Source organism: Taurulus bubalis (assembly GCF_910589615.1).
Source record: "Taurulus bubalis genome assembly, chromosome: 15".
NCBI lineage: Eukaryota > Metazoa > Chordata > Actinopteri > Perciformes > Cottidae > Taurulus > Taurulus bubalis.
In genome coordinates, this window is record NC_136603.1 from 7,828,280 (window position 1) to 7,853,478 (window position 25,199).

The 25,199-nt window shown below is 40.6% G+C and overlaps 1 protein-coding gene across 1 annotated transcript in view; it reads right to left on the reverse strand.

Moving 5' to 3' along the window:
• stxbp5l (syntaxin binding protein 5L) overlaps positions 1–25,199 on the reverse strand; it is a gene marked incomplete at both ends in the record, with an annotated part of 138,423 nt that overhangs the window by 101,166 nt on the left and 12,058 nt on the right. Inside the window, one exon of the mRNA XM_079231421.1 lies at positions 17,375–17,472. Within this exon, the coding sequence (XP_079087547.1) occupies positions 17,375–17,472 (98 nt within the window). The remainder of the gene's footprint in view (positions 1–17,374; positions 17,473–25,199) is intronic.

Here is a 25,199-nt window from a genome sequence, read left to right on the forward strand (position 1 = left end):
ATTTTATTTGAGAGTAAAATAAACTAGAAAGCAGGCTATGGTTTAGGGCGTAAATATCTTGTGATTGACAGGTCGCTACCAGGGCGTTGTGCCATCTGGAGGTTTGTCCATGTTTTCGTCCTACATCTTTAACCGCGATGACAACGGCCAAAATACCAAACTCAAGGCTTCAAAACGGCAGTCCACAAACCAATGGGTGACTACATCCACTTCTTATATACAGTCTGTAAGAGCCATTTCGTGGTGTTTGATTTATTTTGGACCTCCCACCACTGGGTGGCGTAAGGCAGACTTCAACTGAGTCGGCCCTATATAATTAGGAGTGGCATTAGGGCCAGGTGTTGCTCGTTTTGAGAAGGCAAACAGTTTTTTCACCTTTATGCAGCAGATGACAATGCGTTACACAACTGGTGACAATACGGTAACTGAGAGATAAAAATGTGTACGGTTTATTTTATGATTTAAGTATATGCACCTAGGTTGTGCCGACAGTGTTTATGATTTTGTATTTTATAAATACACGCATAAATACAACCAAGTAGTGCCTTAGGGTTAAATAGGCAACGGGGGCAATTCACAGCTCGCGTCTTGAGGAGATGAATCATGTATTCACCGACAAATGAAATGTACGCACACTGCACTGCCACAGTCACAGCTATAACTTTGCTGCTAACTTCATACTCGTCACACACGCTCTCTCTCTCTTTCCACCGGTCACTTAACTACTAATGTGGACTTGCAGAAAACATGCCAGGCAGACACACAGCGGACAACATCACAGAGAAACTAATTGTGTCCACGACAATACACGCAGTGCGTCTCTCTGAAGGACACGTTGATATGCGGACCCACGGACACAGGGATCAAACGGCCAGCCTTATGGTTAAAGGACCCGCTCCACCCACTGAGGCACAGCTGAACAATGGTGTCTGTCAGTGTGATGCAAATTAATCGGCTGGAAGAGGCAATCATGCAACAGTAGGTGGGGAGCTGGGTTTGAACACACGGAGAGCCGCAATCATTGACCTTTCATCTGAGAAAATGCCCCAAAATGCATCTCTGTTTGTTGATATTAAGTGCTCTGTGGTCTTCATCGAGTGCTTTACGAGTCCAATTTGAAACACCGAGTGCAGGGAAATTGAGTAGTCATGCACATGTGAAGACAAGTGCATGGTTGTGTTTGTGTATACATGTGTGACTGACATATGTATAGAATACAGGACAGCTAGTCATAAATCATACAGAAAAAAAACATGATTTTCCTACTACTACTACTCAGACCAAGAAAAAGAAAAAAGAGAGCTCACATACAAACACACTGATGTAGGCAATCATTGAGAAACATACGTACATGTTTTCAGTTTACATTCAACACATACAGCAGCACAAACCTCTGAAATTATGTTTTTAAAAACCACACCACCACACAAGTGTAATCTTTGCCAGGTATTTACTGTACACATTTCCAATAGGGACACATTATTACTTGGCTAACTCGATGGTGATTGCTTAAGGCAGTCGCCCAACACTGCAGTCCGCCCACAGACACACCGTCGCACAACCAAGTCTAACGAGGTTATATTTTGCTATCGGTACAGTTCTTATACTGCTCTTGGATCTGCAGTCCAACGTCCATGTTCTTCATCAAATGACATCCCACTGAGCATCATGTGACACTGACAGCCTATCAGGATCTTTCACAACCTCACAAAGCTTGATTTGAAAGATGTTATGTTTATGAATGTAGTGCATCTCTATACAAAAGATTGAGACACACTGGGATCAGGATCCTCCAACCAGCCACTAAGAGAGCACAATGGATTACCGAATGGATTCCAAAGGCTGAATGCATTCTGCATTAGACATATACTGCCACATTCTGCAACAAAAAAACCCCCTGAGTTATCATTTTTATTGCAATTATACAGGGCTGTTTATGGATTTGTCTGTTAGCAGGCTACAGCAAAACAAAAGTTGATGCCCTACTTTCTACATTCTGCTCTGAACTCTCTCTTCCCGGTCCCCCATTCTCTCTCTACCTCTTTCTGTGTCTTTTAGTCGCGGTTTTGAAATGTAAACTGTATGGCTGACGAATGGTGAGTCACAATGTGGGAAGATAAATCAGCCCAACTCTGCAACGCTGCCAAGATCTCTCTTTCCATCTCTCTCCTCTCCTTGCAGGCATCTCTGCGTTCACCCTCATGTTCACACATGTACACCTACACCAATCACTTGCTTACACTTGGAGGCGTGCATCCTTTTCAGACTCTTTTCAACACTCCCTCCAACCTCTCTCTCTCTCGCTTTTTCTCTCACTCAGAAGCACATTAAACTGTACACACAATACATGTTTGGAATGAGTGCACGGCTCACACAAAAACACACGGATGCAACACTGAGCGTGGCTGCATGTCACAGTCTCTATGAAGCTGCAGGCGGTATTGCGAAAGAGATTAGCGTGCTGCTGGATTGAGGCATGACTCATTCACCCCAGAAAATACAAATGTTAAGAACAAGCAGAGTCCAAATATCATATCTAAATGGAAGGAAACAGGAGGGAAGAAAGGAAAGAAAGAAAGAAGTAGAAATTAGACAATAACACGTCACACTGAAATACAGCTAGAAACGAAAATGAAGAGAATGATGTAGAATTGGGATAATAAATAGGAAGCAACATGGGAAGAAAGAATAAAAAGCATTTAAAATATAATAGGAAAGGAGAGGGAAGACGGAATAAGAAAAGCATCCATGCCATTATGTCGTTAATATAGTCATATTTAACATTCAAAAAGAGAATATTGAGGATAAGAATATGATGTTGATGACGGATGACAATATTGTACATGGTAACTGTGATGAATATACGCCAAGATGATAATGACAGTAAGTCCAGTGCACAAATAGCTCACTACTAACGAGTGAAATGTTTAGACCCCATGATACCCAGAGACAATCAATTGGGACCTTAAAAGCTTTTACGCTGCATGTAGAAGTTTGTTTTCATTAACAGTCCACGAAACAAAAAAATGATAAAGAAACAAATGGAAAAGAGCTAATAAGTGGCATGGATACAACCCGATCCATTGCAGTGATGTAAATGTCGTGCTTAAACTACCAAATTCCTATAGTGAGACAATTATACTAATAATGAGAGAAAGTGCCTTACATGAGTTTGTTTCAGTGAGAATGTCACAGATTACTTCACTAATTAACCTATTGACACTTCACACAGGAAACTGGAAGTTGATTGGCAACACAAAAAAACAAAGTGCATTTTCTTTCTCGTGAAGTGAATCAATACTTTGCACTGCACGTGTGTGTGCATGTGCTTGTGTGTGCATGCTCGTTGTGCTCCTGCGCTATGGGCACGCACAATTATCAACTCCAATCTAATCAGTCAACAACACAGCAGCCCTCAGAAATTTCCATTTAGACAGAATTCAATTCAATCTAACCACAGTTCCTCTGCTCATCAACGCACTCTGCCCACATCAACCACACCTCTGTTTCGCTCTCTTGCTCCCCTTTATATCCTTCTCTTTTAGGTTTATTCCTCTTTCACAGCCTGACCCTGCAGGATCCTCTTATCTGTCTCTGGGAATTTGTTTCTCCCTGATCTGCCCTTTTTATCATTCCTCCTCATCTTTCAGGGGCCAGAAGAGCAGATAAAATAGCCACCTATTGGTTTGAGCATGAGATGGAGAAGCGAGGGGAGATATCAGCAATTGCTGTGTGTCCTCGCCTATCTACACTCTGCACTGAGGTATGACTGGTATAAAAGAGGGCTTGGTATAAATCAATAAATTCACTTCTTCAGACGGCAGCGCATATTGAGGCTGTCAATCTTTCTCGATGATTAATTTGAAGTTTAATCATTTTAATTTTTTATGTTCAAATCATATTAGATTTTTTATAATTGTTTGCCTTTTACTAATATTAAATACGCTATAGACTGTATGAGCTCCACGATGAGGAAGAGGGAGGCAAAAAGGAAGGAATTATCTCCAGCTGCGCTGCCTCCGACTCTGGATCGCGAGCTTGCCACGGTGTAGTGTTTTCAGTTATCAGATGTGTGTGTCACATGGCAAAAACGTTGTTTCATTTTCCAAAAGAGCGTGGTCTAATATATTCCTTTCTCCTACATCATTTGTCTACAGATCTAACAACGCAGGTGGGGAGGTGTGGGTAAAGGCCAACAGTCCGGTACAACTGCATCGTGGGTGGTATGCTGTTCCAAACCACTGTTGTTTTCAAGAGGCCCTGTGCTCACTCAGACACGGACACTTTTGAGCGATCAAATCCCTGTGAAATTGCATAAAAATCTGTTGGCATAGTCCGCTAGATGCATTACAAAAGCTAAAGATGCTTGAAGAGACATTTCACTGAGACTTGAAGAGTAAAAGCAACAGGAAAATAATGTATTTTACTATCTGACAGAAAGGTCTGAAAGCTTAGAGAAACAATGTCAATCTATACACTTTGCTAATCAATGTGTGTTATTTGATTTTCTAACAGCTTTATCCTGCACTCCGTCCTCCAACAATGAGCCCTACACTTCCCTCCCTACTGTATAATTCCCCATCTCCATCTTCTCTGATCAGTTCTCCACCGTATAAAGGTGATGGAGAGAAAACAATATCCTTCTCTAGCACCTGCAGGACCTTTTGGCTAGATCCTAACAAACAAACAGATGTGTGACAAAGAGGAAAAATGTGACCAAAAAAACAAGAAAGTCCTTTTGTCGTCACAAGCAGATGTCTCGACCAATCAGCTGGACAGCTCAGTGGCTACATGCTACAGACTTGGACGACAAGGTGAGGAATCAAATTAACGAGGGAGGCAGCTGGCATTGGTGAAGCCCTTTGGCTAGTGTCTGTTACTCAGTTCTGTTGATGGACCGGATGAATTAAAAAGATATGATGTGCTACGCTGCTCTGTCTCACAGCGTGACACGATGATGACGGTCACAGCACCTGCTGCTCACGAAGGACAAATCTTTTGTTTTATATTAATGTCTTTGAAAAATAAACCAAAGGATCCTCAGCTGTTTTGACCCATTGGTCTATATCAATTCTTAGTTCTTTTAGGTTACTATCATGGGGATGAAAACAATCTTTGGGACCATGTTGCACTGAAACCATCAATATGGGGGGATATTATCGTGTACCCTAAGGGTTGCTCATGTGTCTTATTACATTTAGTTGTGGCACTAGACATATGATGTGCATATGATTCCCAGTGACTCCTTTTAATCTGATAACTGGAGTAGATGCCTAAATATAAAGCCAGACCCAATTCTGAAGTAATCCTATTTCCTCTTTCACATCATATGTGATTTGATACGGCAAAAGCAACATACATTAGAATATATTGTGATGTATTAAAGTGAAAATAATCACATGGAAATGTCTTTTTCAGCTATACTACTTAATTGAAGACCTAAAAACTGTGGGTACTTCATCACATTGATGCAAACATCCTGCAAATCCAATATTTCCATTAGGTGTTCCTGCTCACTGATTTGCAGCAGTGCCCAGAAACCAAAACGAAAGATAATACAGGGACAGACACTATTTAACAAAATCTCTGGTCAAATCTGTATTAATCTCCACGCGATGCTGCATGACTCACGGGGGATGATGATGTCATCATATGCAACACAGGACAATGCCTGGAAGCATTACTGCTTTTCGACCTCTTATGAGGTAACATTACCATTGTTCCAGAAGTAAAAATGGTACTCAGTTAGAGATAATGTAACCAAATGTATTTATCAAATTGTTCCACTAGGAGAAAGAAACATAGTGACACGAAAAAAGCAGCTAAAATGTTTTGCCATTAACTCTTGGCCTTAAGATGTCAAATATGTGTGGACATTTACAGTGTGAATGTGCACAGTGTATAATAACAATGAATACAGATCCTGTACTTTACAATAATGACACAGTTTGAAGTTAAGAATGGTGGAACTACTCAAACATGGCATGTGAGACGGAACGCCTACTGTGAATGAAAGCCAAACTTCAGATATTATATGGATGTAGCTGAAAGTGTAACAGACACCTGTGCCTTAGTGTCCTAGTAAAAACATTACATTACAACAGGCCGACTAGGCCTAACCCATTTACTGTCTTAATTTGTTAATTCGTAAAGTCAGAAAATGTCATGTGAATGCCTAGTATTTACAGGATGTGCATTCAATAATGAAAGCCAGACCAAACGGTTCTGTTTGTTCTTTTTTGCAGCTTGAGTCTGTACATATGTTGTTGATTGCAGTGTTACAGGATATCCCCATTGTGTGTCTCTGTCGGCTGGCTAACCGGCCTTCACCAGGCTGACTGACTTTAAATGTACTGAACCAAAATAGTTTTATGTCAGCTTCATGGAAATAAATCAACAGTATTTGTATGTATTCATTCATTCATTGTATTTCCCACAGTAGCGAGTGAGGGGAACAGACAGACTCACAGACATACTGGGAGCTTGTCAGACACGGTAAATAAATTCAGAACACATACTGTATACCGCAGAATATTTGGCAATATAGACTTGGGCCATTCAAAATGCAGGTCAGTGTGGACTGATAGATGTGATCAAATGTGGTGTGCGTATACATTCTGTAAAACTTTAAAAAATGTTTTTTATATAGACTGGCCTTTACAGAACAAGCACAAAACCCATCCGGGGGAATACCACATGTGTGCATGATAACATTTTAGTCCCCAAAAATATTTCTTAAAGCTGAGTAATGGCTAAAAGGTAACATCTATATACTCGAATCCCTGATTAAAAGTCTTTATAAAGATTTAATTTCTAATCAGAACTGTAATTCAGATTTACCAGTCTATAAAAGATGCCATAACTCAAGCACAGAACAATAATCCTTGTCTCAATGTCACTGACACAATAACACACACACACACACACACACACACACACACACACACACACACACACACACACAAACAGATTTTTCATACTGGGCAAAAAAAATAGGATTATGATGTCATCACAATAGAAGAATGCACATCATATCTGATCAAATAAACAAAAACAGCTGTAGTTGCACATTTCAATGTGTATGTGACGTGTCAAACTCCAGTGCAATAGATAATCAGTTTTGTAACATCTATTGACATTTTGTAACACAAAAAAAAAGCCAAACAAGGCATACCATTTAAAATCTCAATGGTTAGTCTTTGCAATGAAATGTCAAATGCATAGATGTTGTGTAACAGGACATAAAGTGTAAACACTTTGTTGGCGACATATAGATGATTTAAATGTTTACATTTGCATCATCCGAAGGCAACCAGTGTGACAATTTCCTAAAATGTGTTAGACTGCTCTAAATGCTCTAAAGCGCTCCTTCATTACCGTTTGTAATGCAATGCAGACATAGATCTAACAGTCCTGTCTTCTATTGTGTTGCAATGCACATTGTGTTCCACGTGACGTAACTGGACGCCGAGATAAGAATGCAGAGCAGCTCCTTGTCTCTTATCCGTCACACAGGCGGTAGAGAAATCCTTCAATTTCTTTCCAGTCACTCTCTCCACAAGGTTTCTCTGCATCTGGCGAAATGAGCCATGCATTACGTAATGTGTTTACACGTGGCACACAGTAAAAAAAAAAACATGCTCCGTATGCATACAAACACACACCTCCTCACCGTCACGTGGAGTAAACATTAAGTCCCAACATGCAAAATCACGTAATTCAAAGGGACATGTAATTTGATCTAATTAAAGACTTAAAGATTACATGTACCATTGCATTGGCAGCGCTGCTAATTGCATTCGCAAAATTCTTTCGCGGCTTGTGATGATTACAGCATACCCGTGATTCAGTCAGACCCGGGCTTCATTTGCATTCTTTCCACTAAAGCATAAATGTGGTCAAATGTGATAGTGTGAGAAAGAAGGGAAGTAAAATTAAACTGCATGAAAATAAAAGCAAACTGATGAAGATGATTAGAAGCCTTAGTGGCTAAACACAGTCCATATTGAAAATGGAACACACTGTGTCATTATAACTGGGGCGGCTTAACCATTGCATTCCTGGGGGTTTACTGGGTGGGTGTAATTCTAAATGGATTAAGAGGTTCATCAAACAGAAACTACACAGGGGACTGCAGAGAAATTCGATGACATTAGTTGTCGTCGAATATTAGTTCTGAAAACATTGCCAATAGATTTTGTGACACAATTCTTCATGGAAATGTAGGATTGTTTACAATGTGTTGTTGTTTGTCAGTCTCCAACCCTTGTGTTGATTTACACTGCATGAGAAAGTGTGAAGAATGGTGTGGGCAACAGCACAGATGTATGTGTTTTTTTTTTAACAGTGGTGCTATTCGCACAAAATTTAGCCAGTGGATCTGATGTGCATAATTGCAGCTTGACAATGTGCCTGGCTCCAATTAGGCTTGCCAATTAGAGCCTGCAGCTGGATCACAGACCTGCAGTTAATCAGATGAAAGGGGAGTGCCTTCATACACCATGGTGTGAAAATGACACTTCGCTTGCACGTTGCGCAGCACCCCCACCCATTATGGTGGAAATAAGGATTACATACTGTACATGCATTGACATGTGCACAAACACATGCATGCAGACACAGTGACTCATCCAGGCCTTTTTTTACATTTCCTTTCTTCCTTTTTTCTATTTCAAGTTCCTCTCCGCTGGAGAGTACAGTACGGTCGATGGGATGTTACTGAATTCGCAGGACGAAATCTCTAGAAAACATCAGAAGACTTTCGATGTTTGTGTGTGTGTTTGTGTGTGTGGGCACATGAGTGTGCACAGCCTCATGAGCCTAAGGGCCAATGAGTAACACATCTCAGCAACACTGTTAGTTTACTGAGAAAGAAAAATACTATTTTAGTCATACAAGTCTGCTAAATGTGCTCCATGCTTCAAAAACAGAAACTGGATCTTAGGTGTTCATGTGTATGGTTGAAATACATGTTTTGTTAATGTTTCAACCAAGATATAGAACATCATCTTTTGGTGCAGACACTGACTCTCCGACCTATTTGCCACTCTTTTCCATGCCGTCACTAATTCCACAGTACAGTAATCACAGATGCTTTCTGTGATCTTTGTGCAGTCAAGGTTAGGAGCTCTTCTTACATCAGATAAATGTAAAAGGTCAGTCTGCCTGCTGTAGTCGAGGTGACGCCCTTTTTTCTTCAATATTTTTTGGGAGAAAAATGTAATATTTTCTGTTTCATTGTATATATCTCGGCAGCTTTAGTATATTCATGTAGTCAATGGACTAGCATTTAAATACCTGTCTAGTCTTCTGACCACTCAGAGTGCTTTACATGTCAACATTCACCCACACATTCATGATGAGGACCCCCTGCCCATCAGGATCCAACGTAAATGCTCACACTCACACACCGACGTCACTGCCTTCAGGAGCAGCTTGGGGTACCATATCTCACCCATGACACTTCAACATGTAGACCGGGGATAGAACAATTAGTGGACAACCCGCTCTACCCCTCAGCCACAGCTGCCGCATACATTTCCATAAACCTGTACTAAAGTACCTCCCAAGGTGCGATTTGAAGGGATTTGAAGTATACTCACCGAATAAATCTTTTTAAATAATTTTGCTGCTGATTTTTAAAAACCACAATATGCATCAGCGCATATAGTCCATAAATGATATAAAATGACCATGATCTTTGTCGACTCTGGCTGCTAGTTCCACTCTATACATCCCATGTCATATTGTCGACATGTTTGTAATATATAATTTAGCAGAAGCTGGACTGTGAACATATGCCAGTGGCATTTCCTAGACTATTCTCAGTGCTGCTATTAATAAGTAGCTGACCTTTTATCCGTTGAGTACCTCGCCATCCCTCACAGGGTGGACTAAAAAACAAAGAGCAAAGACTGGCAACATTGGGGACGATAATTTAGAAGATGAAGAGGATGCAAATTATTATTGAAACCATTCTATAGTGAGAGCATAGACAACTGATTTAAGAAAGAGAGCAGGAAATTCACAATAATAACTCAGCTTGTCCAAATTCAAAATCTAACATCAAACATACCCTCAACGCCATAATGAGGCTGGGCAATGACTTTATTCTAAAATGTTTAAACTCCTTAGTGTTTCTTCTATCTAATCCTTTGTATTTTTTTCTATGAATTCAGCATGATACGAAACATTGATACACTACGGAGTATTCTACACAGATTTCCTTAATTTGCATCCAGACAAAGGACTTCTCCTCCTCCAGCTGCTATGTAATACATCAGTGGCTAAAGATAAAGGGAATGCAATCAAGCTGAATCTAACTACAGAAAGTATTCACACACACACACACACACACACACACACACACACACACACACACACACACACACACACACACACATACATAATTGTTGCATAACAATTGTGTAACATTTTGACAATACACTTTCACCACAACTGTGAGATTTTGGTCCATCATAAACAAATGACCATCATGGAGAAGGTCTGTCAGCCTCTGGCAGTGGATCTTTCAATGGGTGCCACTAGATGATATTTGGTAGTAAATATTGAGCATTGAGTTACCGCATGAAAAGTGCTCCTTTTCAAACAAACAATTTAGGCCTAACAACGTAAGAATCCCTCTACAGTTCAGCAGCTATGTTTCCCGTGCGAAAGTGTTCACAGACTTTCCTACACAGTCCAGGCAGAATTTAATAAATAACGTTTCATCAAGTCTCTCCCTTACACTCACATATTGTGCATACACATGTTTGGAGAAAGGGACATTCAGAAAAAAGGTGTCAAAGGAGAAGAAAATGAGAGGAAGAGACTGGATGTTGTAAAAGGCAGGAGGAGAAAGCAAAGATAAAAAAAAGGCCAACACAGTTGAGAAGAGGAAGAACAGAAAATGAAAATGACAAATACCTTCCCTCTCTTTTTACAGCTAGAAATTTATAGTTAATGGGACACAAAAAAAAGTGAGGAAGGATTGTCACTGACAGAGGCAAACTGCGGCGCAACATGGGGCATTGGGTGCTTTTCCTTTCCCCTCTGAATGGTTACTCTAGATGGGATCATTATATCATAGGATGGAAATGAGTTGTCTTCCAACTAAACTAGAAATGCCAGCGTTACTGGAACCCCAAGTAAGGATGAGGACTACACAGCCACAAGCAAATACATGCGACGACATCATGATAATGAAACAATATGGGAAAAAAAGTCACCATTCGCATACTATCTACTACTATCTACATAGAATGAAGGACATATGATATATATATATATATATATATATATATATATATATATATATATCATATATTATATATATATATTTATATATATAATTGAATTACAATTCAATAAAAAGGGCATCATCCATCTGTTTAGTTGAGCGGGGTGCAGCCAGTCATGGGCAAACATACAACAGTCAACATTTGCTGTTGTTTTGCTGTTCACTTGGCAAGCAATAGTGTGTTAAAAGTACTAACAGAAAATATACGTTGCTATATTTCATTCTGATTCCAAATAAACCCTCCTCGTATTACTTTCCCTTTAATCCAGAGGTTAACGACAGGGTAGAGCCATTCAGTATATCACCGTGCCACCCTACAGGGGTGAAGTAAGGATAGAGTGCAGCGTGCGGTTATGAGCAGCTTACTATTGCCGCTTCATTCCTTTTCAGTCTTTCAGCACTTTTGCTTGCTCACCTTTGGCACCAGTGGAAATTGCCGTTACTCTCGTTTACAAATAGAGGGCTGCAAATCCTATTAGGTGTAATTCAATCAAGACGAAGTGAAAAAGGCAGGACTTATGTCTTTTTGGGATTGTGTGTGCGTGTGTGCTCGTGTTCATGGCAACTGGGGTGTGAGCTAAAGTTTGGAAATAGAGTTTGTGCCAACAGTGGTGAAAGCATAATTATGTAAATAGAGCAATGGTGCGTGTAAATATGCCCAACAGTCTTGATCTGGATAGCATCTGATTATGGCACTGGCCACTTCCTGTGGAAGCGGAGCTATTGATTGCAAAATAGTCATTATGTTTGCCGCCTGCTAACACAGTCAGCAAAGCCAGTGACACAGTGTGATAACGATGAATGCTCAATTGTGAACTATCTGATGTTATCGTTTGTCTGACTGGCACTGCAAAGCTGTTTGTGTGACTGTGTGATTAATACTGGACTGTAACAGTAGCTGTGTGTTTACATTGTCCACACATGTTCTATTGTTCAAATTAGGTTTACTAATTGCTTGCTGCTGGTCATTGAACAACATGTGGCTGCAGATGAGAGAATTCGTCCTCACAAGTAATGCTGCAGTCGTCCTCTCATAAGCAGAGGACTGTCGTCAACGCTGACTAACTTATCTCGATTACTCAGCACTGTCAACAAATGTATGGCAAGGTCTTGACAGAACCTTGAGTTGATAGAGGACGACGTGCAACATTAGCTTCAGTCAAGCCTATTGACATTTCCAGTGCTGATTTCACATCTATTGACATTACGAATCAATATCAAAGATATTTACCACAGCTTAAAGTATGATGTTTCCGTAATGTTTAGACTTTGTAAATAGTTTATCAGGTGCATGTGCACAAGCTTAATTGAATGCAGTCTAATGTAACAGCCTCAATATAGTAATGTCTCAAAGAAATGTGGCTATGATTTACAGATTTGCTGTTTCAGTGACACATGGATCAATTTGAACTGTCAGGTGTTTATTAAACAAGCTTTTGATATCAATACGAACCCTCTATTTGTCCTTTTTCTCCCTCACTCTCACACTCATTATTTTCCATTGCTCTCCGTCTCACAACATATTTGTGTTCTCCATTTCTCTGATCAGATTGAGTGTTATGAGAACTGACTGTCTATCAGACTCTGGGCAATTCTATTACCTGAACCCTTTATTGAAAGTACATCCTCTTTCACTGCACCGACACACAAACCAACAACAATAAGAAACACACACACACATACATTTGTGCAAACAATATTGACAGAGGTAGACAGGACACATGAATGCACACTCAGCAAGCAGCCAAAGTTTAGGCACAGAAATAGAGAAAGAAACACATTGAACACACAGACAGTCACGCATGCACTTGACGTGCTCTCTTTCTTTCTTACGATTTGCTCTCAATAAACTAAATCTCAGCATATTTTGGTAATCTCGCCCCAGTCAGAGGGAGGAGTGTCCAAGGAGCCCACTGCAGAGAGCCTCATTGCCAACCCACTGCGCCAACCCTGATGACATCGTCACTATGCACCATTCACCAGAGCAGGACCAGTCCCACTGTGACAGTTTGACACACTGCAGGCATTAACAATACTGTTCAAAACAAACCAGTTCACAAGAGACTGTTACAACAATGTGTGTCTTTTGTGTTTCTTGATCACTGTGGAGTTTAAGTTTTACCCATTGCAAAAATTATGATTGGGAAGATTCAGGAGATTCAAATCAAACAATCAAGAATACTACCGTACTGGAATTTACCAGACAGGGTCATGTTGTTGCTTTCAAATTTGGATCAGGAGATACAGAATACACACCCACTGGATGAATTGGTTTTCTTGTGGTCTTTTGTTTCATTGGTGATTTACATGCCGAAAGTTTGAAAACAGATAAATGGTTTAATGCTATTTGGAAAACAAATGCTCATAAAAACGACAACACATTTATTTCTATGAATGGCTAATATAAGATAATATTATGGCATTAAATGCATGAGCCTTTCTCAAACTTATGATGTACACAATGTGATCATTATGAGCTTATGTCTTGTAACGTCCTTTGAGTACTAAAGTCTTGCTTCAGACAACAATAAGCCCCGTCAAGTCCACATCCTCTCACTTTTGAGGCTTTGGATGAGAATTAAATTGACTGGTTAATGCATTTTCAACAACTAGGATGTAGATTTCAATGGAAAAGTGACAACCTCTTCATAGGTTTCTTATTGGAAATACAAGTGTAAGAACTGTGTAAATAAATACATTTCTCAATAAAAAACCTGATCTATTCAATTTAAAACACCAATGTGCATGGCTGCTTCTTAAATCTGCTTAAAATAGTATGTGGCGTGAGGTCCGAAACAAACCAGATGTTTGTATAAACACAAATTAATTTTGATCCAGTAATATAAGGTGAGGCCACAGGTTTGGCCCTGTTTACAGCTAGGGCTGTTGCAGTGAAGGTATTTTTTTTATTTTACAGTTTGGTTGCACCTGGTTGCTATGAAACAGAATACCCACAGAAGTGAAAATGTCAGCACAAGGTAGAGTACTTTTCTCTAGTCTAGATGAAGGGGGGCTGAAGCACATAGGGAGACGAACCGACTGGTCTGTGTGTATTCATGTCTCCTTCATCATTGTTGTTGTTCAGCGCTTGCACTACAGGTAGGATGTGACAGTTGGTTTTTGTGATATTGGTCCTGCCTGTCTTCCACCGTGCTGGGATTGATGAGTAAAAAGTGACAGTGACGAGCACAGAATCCAAAGTTTCAACTGTCGGTGACCAGAAAATAACAGCAAACGTGCAGCGCTGAGCGCTGAATAGACACTTTGGGCTTGGTCACGCTGCTGCTGGGTTTTATAGAATGGTGTAAATACACAGTGATCTCATTGCAAAGATATAAAAACATTTTTTTAAAGACAGCGGTGTTGCAGTAGAGCTAGTGAGAGCAATACCCACGATTGCCCGCTTAATGCCAGAAAATCCCCATCAGCAAATATAATAGCAATAAAACAATAATACATTAAATGGCGCCCATAATTGTGCTCAAGGTCATACAATATGTAGTTATAGATATACAACAGGCTAATATTATATTCATTATAAATTGAAGTAAAGGTTAATTGAAAGCACCATGAGTGACTCTCTTCGTCCGTTTAAAGAGCCGAAAGACCTTCACTGTGACAAAACTAAATGGCAGATTGGCCATATTTGCCTGGTGGAAAGCTGAAGAACTGTAATTGTGAAAAAAACAAACGATAGCAATGTGTTGTTAATGGGCCCTAGAGTCGGATTGTCCTCGACCCATGAGGCTCTGGGCTTGGAGCAGCCACTTGACCTCTGTGCTAAAGATGCTAGAGTAGCAAACTAGTTTCGTTGCTGCCAACGAACACAATACAGCCGGAAGAACGTTCTCCAACATTATGTCACAGTTATGTGGATCAGCAACGGCATGTGATATCTGAGGGAATTACTGTATATCAGCATCAAAACCCAGGACCAATATTAGACCGAATTATTCCAAACTTGTATAGCTCAGATGGGGTAGACTAAGTTGTATATAGATAATTTCACTCTATATATCACAGGACCTCAACTGGGACCAGTATCCAGGTTATTTACCGTTTATTAAGTGTTTTTCTGACAAAACAACCACACTTGTTGTGGAAACTAAGATATATCGATCACACTCAAAACACTCACACCGTACATACACACGCAGGCACGGTACTCAGGGACACGCATGCCGACACAGCACACACTGAAAAAAGGCCCGTTCCACAGAGATCCCACATAACAGCAGCTGATCAATAATGTCATTTGAATGTTTACATGGAAGATCAAACTGTTTTCTTAACGGGAACAAAATACACATTTCTGCCAAACAATGAATGGCTGCTTCAGTAGAAGGCAGTGTCTGTCTATGGTATTGGGTCAGTCACAGCTGACAAATAGAAGAGAAAGAGACAGGGTGCTAGCTTGAAACTGTCTCTTCTACACGCTGCTCCACCCTGGAGAGACTGGGTGATAAAAATGAAAATCTTGTGAAATGGTAAAATATCCCTGGTTGGTTGTGTGTGCAACACTCACATAGTGTTGATGCGGAACAAAAGCAAAAGGCAGGACTTACTGTCGTACCATTTAAGAAGCAGAAATGGAGCATGAGAAATTCTTGCAATGACTACCACTGTGCAGCTACAAAGGAAGGAACATGGAGAGGGGAAACGCATCAGAGGAAAATAACAAAGGGATACCATGACAGAAGATGGCAGGTAGACATTTGGGTTGGGATGAAAAGGAACAACATTCAGACTGCTGTGAAGGACAGGGGAAGGGTGAATTGAATAAATAAGCAGAATTAAGGCGGGTGGGTAGGTCCTCCAGACAGAAAGCGATGGAGGGCGAGGCAGAATGAGAAACGGCTCAATAGAGAAATGTGTGTATGTGAGAGCATGAGATTGAGAAAGCCAGAAAGAGCGAGAGAGTCAGTGACATGCCACATGGGAGCAGATGAAGGTGTGTGCAGCATGTCAATACAAACGCTAAGTCACTCAAGGGCTTCCATCCAACTGAAATCGAAGCCTTGCTTCACAGTCAGGCATTCATTCATTTGAGAGAGCCTCCTATTCTCCATTTATTTCCCTCTCTTTCAAATATTCAAACAATGTCACATCTTCCTCAGTCACTGTTTCATGTTTTTCTCTGTTTCCTTCAGCAGATTATCCCTCTGTCTGGCCATCTATTACCCAAGCAGGATCAGCAGTGAGGCTGCTCCAGCATCAATAATTGCTTGCTTCCCTAAAGGCATACTGGGAACCCTGGGTATTTATGAGGGTGTAATCTCCTACCTGGGTTGCACCCACACATCCTCTCCCATCCCTGTGACCGAGTGACCCGGGGGATGGGCTGTTGGATGGACATTTCTGAGCCTGTGACATGACAGAGCAACAAGAAATGACAAGGCTGAAAAAGGGATGAGAATTAGAGGAGATGAGGGAGGGGTGGAGGAAGGAGGGCCCCTTCATGGAGACACACTACAGCAGTGCCACAGGTTTGTGTAGGAGTAGATAAAACTTTAGCCTCTTTCACACGGCCTGTCCAAGTGGGACTGTTGCGCCATTATTCCGCCTCGCTGTTCTGTATGAAAGGTGCCGAGTTATTCCACCGCTTAGCCGGTAGCAGAGGTAGTCACAGAGATGAGCCAACATCTGTGCGAAAAGCGACAGCGGGCAAGTCAGAACCGGTTGGATGATGTGTTATTAGTGAGCCCCAAGCATCAGCAGATTTTAAAAAGCGCTATGTGTAGTTAGCAGCTAACCTACACCAACAACATTGGGGAGACAACGAGGTCCAGGACCAAAAGCACCTCAGTTCACTGAGTGTTACTGTTACTTATAAGTGCATTTGTAAACATTTTTAAATGTGACATATTTTTAGGGACCAGAGCAATATAAAGCCAGCTCTCATTTAATGTTTACTGTGATACATTGTTTTTGTTTTATATCAATGTACAATAATAAATAGTGGCAAAAGCCAAGTAATGTGTTTACTATAAATATGTATTCATGTATGTAGAGTTGTCTAGTGTGTCTCCAGACAAGAGTAAGGGAGGAAGAGCGCTGATGAAGATTAAAGGATACATCCGTATGCCACCTGTTCTGCAGCCAATGGCCAGGATCTTCTGCACAGGGTCATAGGCCAAAGCAGTGGGCTGGTAAGGAAAGCCATGACGTACAGTCTGCAAGGAAAGAAACAAAACAATGTGTTAATTAAAATAGAAAAACATTTTAGGATATAGGGTAATTAAATACTTTTGATTGACCCCATGATAGTCCACTGTGTGGTGAATCCAGTTGAAGCTGTGTCATTTCAAAAAGCTAACTGTCCTTTTTCTCAAACCTTTCATTCTGTTGAAAAAACAATAACTTGAATGTAGCATCTGAAATGCAATTTTTTTTGACCACTGTCATCAAACATTTTGTCTAGTTTTTGAAACTGACCACTTTGCTGTAAGACTGTAAAAGGATGAAAAAAACATTTTTCTGTCACATTGCCTGATTGCTGTTGTGACAATCAGACCCAATTGTGAACAACAAATGCATCCATACATATTGTCATAAACACACATACATACTATTACCTGTATTTGCACATAATCTTCACACTTATTCATACAGAACAAATGAATGATGCATCCAAATTTCAACAGACTTCTGTGGATAAAAAACAGAGACTTCACATTGTGTAATTAGTAAAGAAACCATAGCTTCTGTTAATATTGCATCTGGATGGAAATGAGAGTAAACTAGACTCAGCATATGCCAAGGCCTGACGAGGCAAAACGACACTGACTCTGAAATGCATTGTATGCGCTGCGGCTGTCTGCCATTAGTTATGTTAAATTTTCCAGCAGTGCCTCAACTACAGTTATCTGCTCTGGAGTGATGTGGAGACATGGCTCACAGCGATGAATGGAAATGTTACAGGAATATTATAGTTTTACCAGCAAAAAGCAGTATGAGAAATTACTGTTTTAAGCACTGTAATAATGCTACCAATAAGGATAAAACAGTATATGTATCAGATTATAGTTTAATTCTCTTTAAAGAACTGATGACTACCCATAACAGCAACACTGTCTGTCACAGCGGTCCTGCTTTGGCAAGATATATAGATAGATATATACTGTATTCATACCCAGGGGGAAATGTGTTTGTAGCAGCAGCAAGCAAAGCAAAAGTAATAAAGCAAAGGTAATACACATGTATCATGTCTACATGTATGTTCACCATCCTAAGATTAAGATTTTTGCAAACAATCCTACAATAATGATGATCCATAAGTGCCTGAAATCTCAATTTAAAGGAATAGTGAATGACTGAACACCACAAAGTCTGTTGACATGTATTTCCCAGGAAACCCACCTTCAACCTGAACAGAAGTCTAATCAGGCACAACTGAGAACACCTGTGTAGGTGTGCAGGGACCTATCATGAAAATAATAAATCTGGTCAACATACTGCATTCGTTCCCAAGAAGGCCAATAACCATCATGAACGAATATTTACAAAAGGCTCAATATGTCATCTGGAAGACTCTGAAAATAAATCGGTCAATAATAAATCTCCCGTTCCTAACCCACAATGAAGTCATCAGTTGCTTATTTTTTAATAACATAACACCTATTGTTGCCAGACTCCCCCACCTCATCACCATCACAAACACCTTTGTTTGGCTGCCTGGATTGTTGTAACAAGGGTTTTGTGCTCTCATTAATACTGGAGAGGATGAATGTGGAAAGATAACATGAGAGTCTGTGCATGAATTAAATGGTTATAAAACACTCAGCGGTGATCAGACTCAACGGAGGAAAAGGGAAAACAACACAGAGACACACTGAATTGCAACCACTGTGCACAGTGTGCTATCTGTGTGAAGGCGTTGCAGATATTTCCCATTCATAGACAGTAAACAAGAGCTTTTGTGTGTACGTTTAAGCTACATGTTGATCATTATCATTATTTAGACATAATGAAAATATATGAGGTCATTAGGATGGTGTGTGACATAAATTGACATAAATTCACATTATAATTAGCGGGGGGCAGGTGGCGCAGCTGTAGCATACCAATTACGAGGTAAGAGTACCTGACCTTCAAATGTATATCAGTCACTAATACATGCACAGCGGGGTTCCACTACATATAAGCCGATGAATGTCTTGCATATAAGAGATAAATGGTAAATGGACTGTACTTGTATTGCGCTATTCTAGTCTTCCGACCACTCAAAGCGCTTAAACAATACATGCCGTCATTCACTCATTCGAACCTATTCATACACTGATGGCAGGGGCCCATCAAGACTATATAATCAATCATACCCACACACTCACATACCGCAGGAACAGCCAGCAGGAGCAATTTGGGGTTAGGTGTCTTGCCCAAGGACACATCGACATGGACTAGAGGAGCTGGGGATCGAACTGCCAATCCTCTGATTGAAGGACGACCCTTCTCTACAACTGAGCTACAGTCAACCCCTAAAAACAAACAGTAATAGCATCATGCCATCAATGGAATCTGACTTTTAGAATAAGCACATAAATAACTAGAAAGTTGCACCGCGAAGAGTGCAGATCTCCGCTGAGTGGTTCTGCTACGACCACTGATGTACTGTGTGAATGAATGAATATAACCAGGGCTGTAAAGACTTGTCAAAAAGACTTCATTCAAACTCAAGAACAAGTGGCGATGTAACATTATACAGGCAATTGTCTTGAAGTCGTTGTATAAATGCACTTCACACAATTGTGCAAAAACACTCAGCTGTGTTATCACTAGCAGCCCCTAGTAACCGGCCGCCGTTTAAGACTGGTGACTGAGAGTGAGCAGGCATCCGGCGGCAGTACAAAAAAGGTGTTTTGTGACAGTGTGTGAGGCGCCTCAACCACGTCAGTTTGCAGAATGGGCAGTGACACCCGCCTTCACCCAATCGTTAAGAATCACTTGCCTTTACCATCACCCCCATTTATTGAAGGAGACAAAAAGGAAGGTCACATGTTTATGAGTTATCAGGCAATATATGTTTGAGCCACTAGTGTCATGCCCAGATCTCCTGGGTAGTTCTGTGTTCACTGTCTGTGTATGTTGTGTTGTCTGTCACTCACCTTGTCTCTCGTTCCAGACTCCTCCCTCTTTGTGTGCCGCCCTCCTGTGTGATTGCAAGCCCCGCCCTCATTGTTTCCACCTGTGTCTTGTTCCCCTGTGTATTTAGTCTGTGTCAACTCCCTGTCCTGGACCGGTTTGTCTCTTGATGTTTGCCTAGTAAATTTTGTCCTGAAAGCATCTACCTCGTCTGTGTCTGCTTGTGGGTCCTGCTCTCTGTGGATCGTATCAACTAGCAATAAAGAGGGCTGCAGGTGATACGAGCAATGATTTAGAAATTACACTAAAAAATGCTTCCCAATCTTTGACTTTGATTCTATTTATTTTATTAAACAAGCCAAATGCATCAGCAAATGATCCGACAAAATAAGAAAGAAAAATGAGTCGCTTATACACATACATACACAAAATCATTCATATGTAATGAACATGCACACACATACTGGAGGAACACGCATTTAGGTCAGACACACACATTCACCCATTCATCCTTGAGGTCTTGCCACCAGTCCGCTTCAGGCTCTCCAGCCTAACTCTGGTACACTGTTGCTGGGATACAGAAGACCATACAGAAGACCGACCATATACATACAAGAGAGACACGAAGTGAATGAGAAACACATTTACTCTGGTGAATCTCAGAGCTGCTCATATATATTTCAAAGCCAAAAAGCCATTTTCTCCATCTTTCAGTGTGTATTTGTTGTTTACTAACCCCTCTCTCTCTCTCTTTTATTCAGTCAGCAATCTTAAAGTCAACCTATGTGATCAGTCCTGTGTCAAAAAAAACATACAAATTAACAAGGGAAAATAAACACAAAGGAATTACTAAATGTGTACTAACACTGTTGAAGTAGCGAAGATACTACATTTACAAACGGGTCAGCCGCACAGCAACTGCTGACCTGCAGCTAAGGCCCTGCATTATGGCTGCCAGAGGCTGCATTACATCAACTCAGCTCCCCATCCACCTCCTCCCCTTTTCTCTCTCTCTCTCACGCTCTCTCGCTCTCTCTCTCCTCCACACATACACAGACTTTATGCACTGCACACACGCTTGGTGTTTAATCAGATAACCCCCACACTGCCACCCCCACCCACCAAAGACTGATACCACCTCGTGCCACCTACCATCCTCTCTCTTTCTCTCTCTCTCTCTCTCTCTCTCTCTCTCTCTCTCTACACAGTGTTCAACTGCAGAGCTGGTCTAGACCCCTAGTTCTATAAATAGCAACCAGCAAACATGTCTCTCACTGCCTGCAAATTGTGCATTGAGCAGCTCTATCTCCAAGCACGGATTGACACAGTGAAATATGAAAAAAATATTACAATTTGATGGGATTATAGTAATTGCCAACAACATTTAGGGTACAAAAGCTCATACTTATCTAACACTTGTGATGCATCTTATTCATCATCATGAAATAATTCACATTTACTGGTTCCATATGGTATTGAGTACCAGCTCTCTACAGCGTGTGCAATTTTGAAAGTGTGAGTGTATGAATGTGAAAAATAATAGCTAAACTAAGACTAACAAATCTTTATTTTTTCCTCATACTTCCTTATTAGCAAAGACTAATGTTGTTGTGATGTAATGATGTTAGGCCAGGCTTCACATCTTCATGCAGCGCTAATCATTGCTTTTGTCAATAAAAAAAAAAGACTAAGGTGGTCAGTGTACCATTATATTAGCTAGAACTAATTAGCAATAATTGTGAGGATCTACAGCCAACACCACTTGGTTGTAGTCTATCTGACATGCTTTCCGAGAGCTGTGTCTGTACTTGACCAGTGCAAAAAAGAATAATGCATGTTATTATATTATATCCTCACACTGTATGTCTGTAGCTCTTCAGATTGATTCACTGCACCGGCCCCTCAGTACTGCACACCACAGGACCTCAGTAGATGCTGTTGAGTTGCGAAACAGGAGTAATGCACTGATCAGACTCTGCAGCTTGACCTTGATGGTGCTTGGACACATTCATCTATACAACAAGAAAAGGCATGAATAAATGTAGGCATGGATGAAGAGGGGGCCCTTGTGATGTGCAGTTTGAAGCATGGAGCACTGCCAGTGGTGAATAATGCATAGTGAAAACAGCATGTATGTTACAGGAAATGGAAACGGAGAGACATGTAGCTAACCTTACTGTAAATGGGAGGCCATAGTCTTAGCTAGAAGTTAAATGTTGTCGCTTGGAAAATATTTAAGAAAGTACCACAGCCACACTGAACTGAAGTCAGAGGGACAGTGGACATTTAATTCATATCCCAAACGTAATTGCGATTTTGTAATTAACAGCATGTGTGTTCATCTGTTCAAAGTGCTGTAACATGCTATTGGTAGCGTTAAGCTAACGTTAGCTTTTCAGCAAGTTGGATATTGGCTGAAAACCACCACACATCTGAAAGCAAGCTTCCTATAACGTTATGTTCACTAACCTTTGGCGTTTAAATTCATCACAGCTCGTCGGTCCTTTGGCTAACTAAGCTAAGCTAGGTGCTTGACTTCAAACGGCTTCTGGGAGGGGACACTTTTGTTTTTAAAGCTAACTTTGACACTAGCTAGCTCTCGGCTGCTAACAGACATTTAGCTAATTTTACTATTCAGGCCACATCTGTTAGTGAAGGCGTTGAGAGACACTTTCTCTTCTCTCTGTAGCACCAAATATTACGGAAGCGCATTGCATTCACTGGATAAAAAAATAGACCCCTTTTCTCGTAATTACGACATCCTGATCTCGTAATTACGAGATCTTTTCTCGTAATTACGAGATCCTGATCTCTTAATTACGACATCCTGATCTCGTAATTACGAGAAAAGATAAAGAAAAAGGAAACGTCTGTAAATCCTCTCTCAGTGGCAATGATGGCGCTATGGCAGTTAATCTGCTATTATTACCTTCTCGGTTTGAGACACTGGGAAATACTGATGTTTCTAAAAAATGAGGATGGTATTAAATTGAGTATGTCAACACTGCGCAGGCATCTCAAGGCGTTAGGATTGTTCAGGCGGAAAGCCCAGTCTGACGTGCTGGATGTTGCTCTGTTTCTGCAGGAGCAGTTGAACCAACACAGGATGCTTCATGGATACAAATTCATGCATTTGAAATGCATCCAATTTGGTTTGGTAGTGACTGTAACGGACCTCTGAGAGTTTAAAGTATTGTTATAGTTTGTTCCTTTTTTTGTCCTTTATTTTAGTCCGTTTTGTTACTGCAGTCGGTGGATTTCCGGTTGCGCTCTTATTTTGAAGGTACAAAAAACGGAAGTTGTTAGTAAGAAACGGGCAGAAAGGAAAAGTTGCCATAACAACGGAAAACAGTGATAAAAAGGTTACGGATGTATTAGTTTAGCACCTGGCTGATATCGGCACAAGGTTTGCACCTGTTCAAGTTAATTTTTTGAGAAAATATTGTTTTAGATTGTTACGTTTTTTGTCTGTGTCAGAGCTTAAGCTAACCAACTGCTATTTCCGTTTTTCTCCATAGTTCTTACGGTGACTTCAATAAACCTTTACGAACCATCACTTAAAGACTCCAGACTATAATTCTGCCGGGGATGCTACAGTGACTCAAAGAACTGTGCGGCACCTAAGGAGCGACCCCCAAGGAGTAGCCAAATCAACGGAACCGTCTAAGAAGACGCCTGTACACATACATGCATACAGACGCCTGTACACATACATGCCATACAGTGGCCAGTATGGCACCTTTCGTAATCAGGTAATTACGAGATCAGGATCTCGTAATTACCTGATTACGAAAGGTGCATCTCCTTCTGGGCTCTCGCGTTTTCTGGCCGGTTCACAGGGTTCACGCGCGAGCCGTAATACCCCCACGCGCGCACACACACGCACGCACAGAAGTCTGGCCTTGAGAATGTGATGTTTCCCCTTTGACACAGCGTTTTTATGAAGTTTTCAGCTTCATTGTTGTTCGACTCCACATTCAAAAATGACGCCATGCTTTATGTAATATGGATCGATAGTTTATGAGTTTACTCCATCAATAAGGAGATTAGTCTGCGCTGGAATGAGTGCAGCATTAAAATTAATGAGAAAAAACTCAACCTTCTTTTTGCAGAAGGAACATAAATGGGGAAACATTGGGTCTCAAATTCTGTCTGAATTAATTGCATGCATAGCATTTGTGTGAATATTTAATATTAATTTCTTTAACTTTATTGGAGACTAATATTAGGAACAACGGGTTAGTGACAATATAAGTTCAACCTGTACTTAAAATGACAGGAAAGCAGGAGCCTTAATCCACCACTCTGGTCAAACACAAAGGAATTATTATGAACTAAACAATGTTTCAGCCAGTTAATCTTAGATACCTAACTTACTATGAAGAGTGTTCCTCTTTACATACTCAAAACATGCAGATAAAGCTGGATACACCAATAGACCTTCCATTTTAGCGAGTAAAACACAACTCTAAACATGGGGGTTGAACATTTGATTTGGACTTTTCAACTGTTGGTAAAATATTTTGAGAGAGTCTTTCTTTTCATTCTTTTCATCAACCACTGAACGGTTACCAGAATCTCATACAATCATAAATTCACATTTATCTGAAGGACAGATGCAAGTGGATAGATGTTCAAGGTATCAACAATAATGGGTATACTTGAAACTCGTATTGATCGAACAAACAGATATCATCAGCCAGCTGGCTAATGGAGGGAATATCGTCACCTATCTTGATATCTCCTCCCAGGCAACTGATAATGAACAAATCACAGTAAAGGTTTAGTAGCAATTAAAAAGAAAAACAGGGAAATAGGG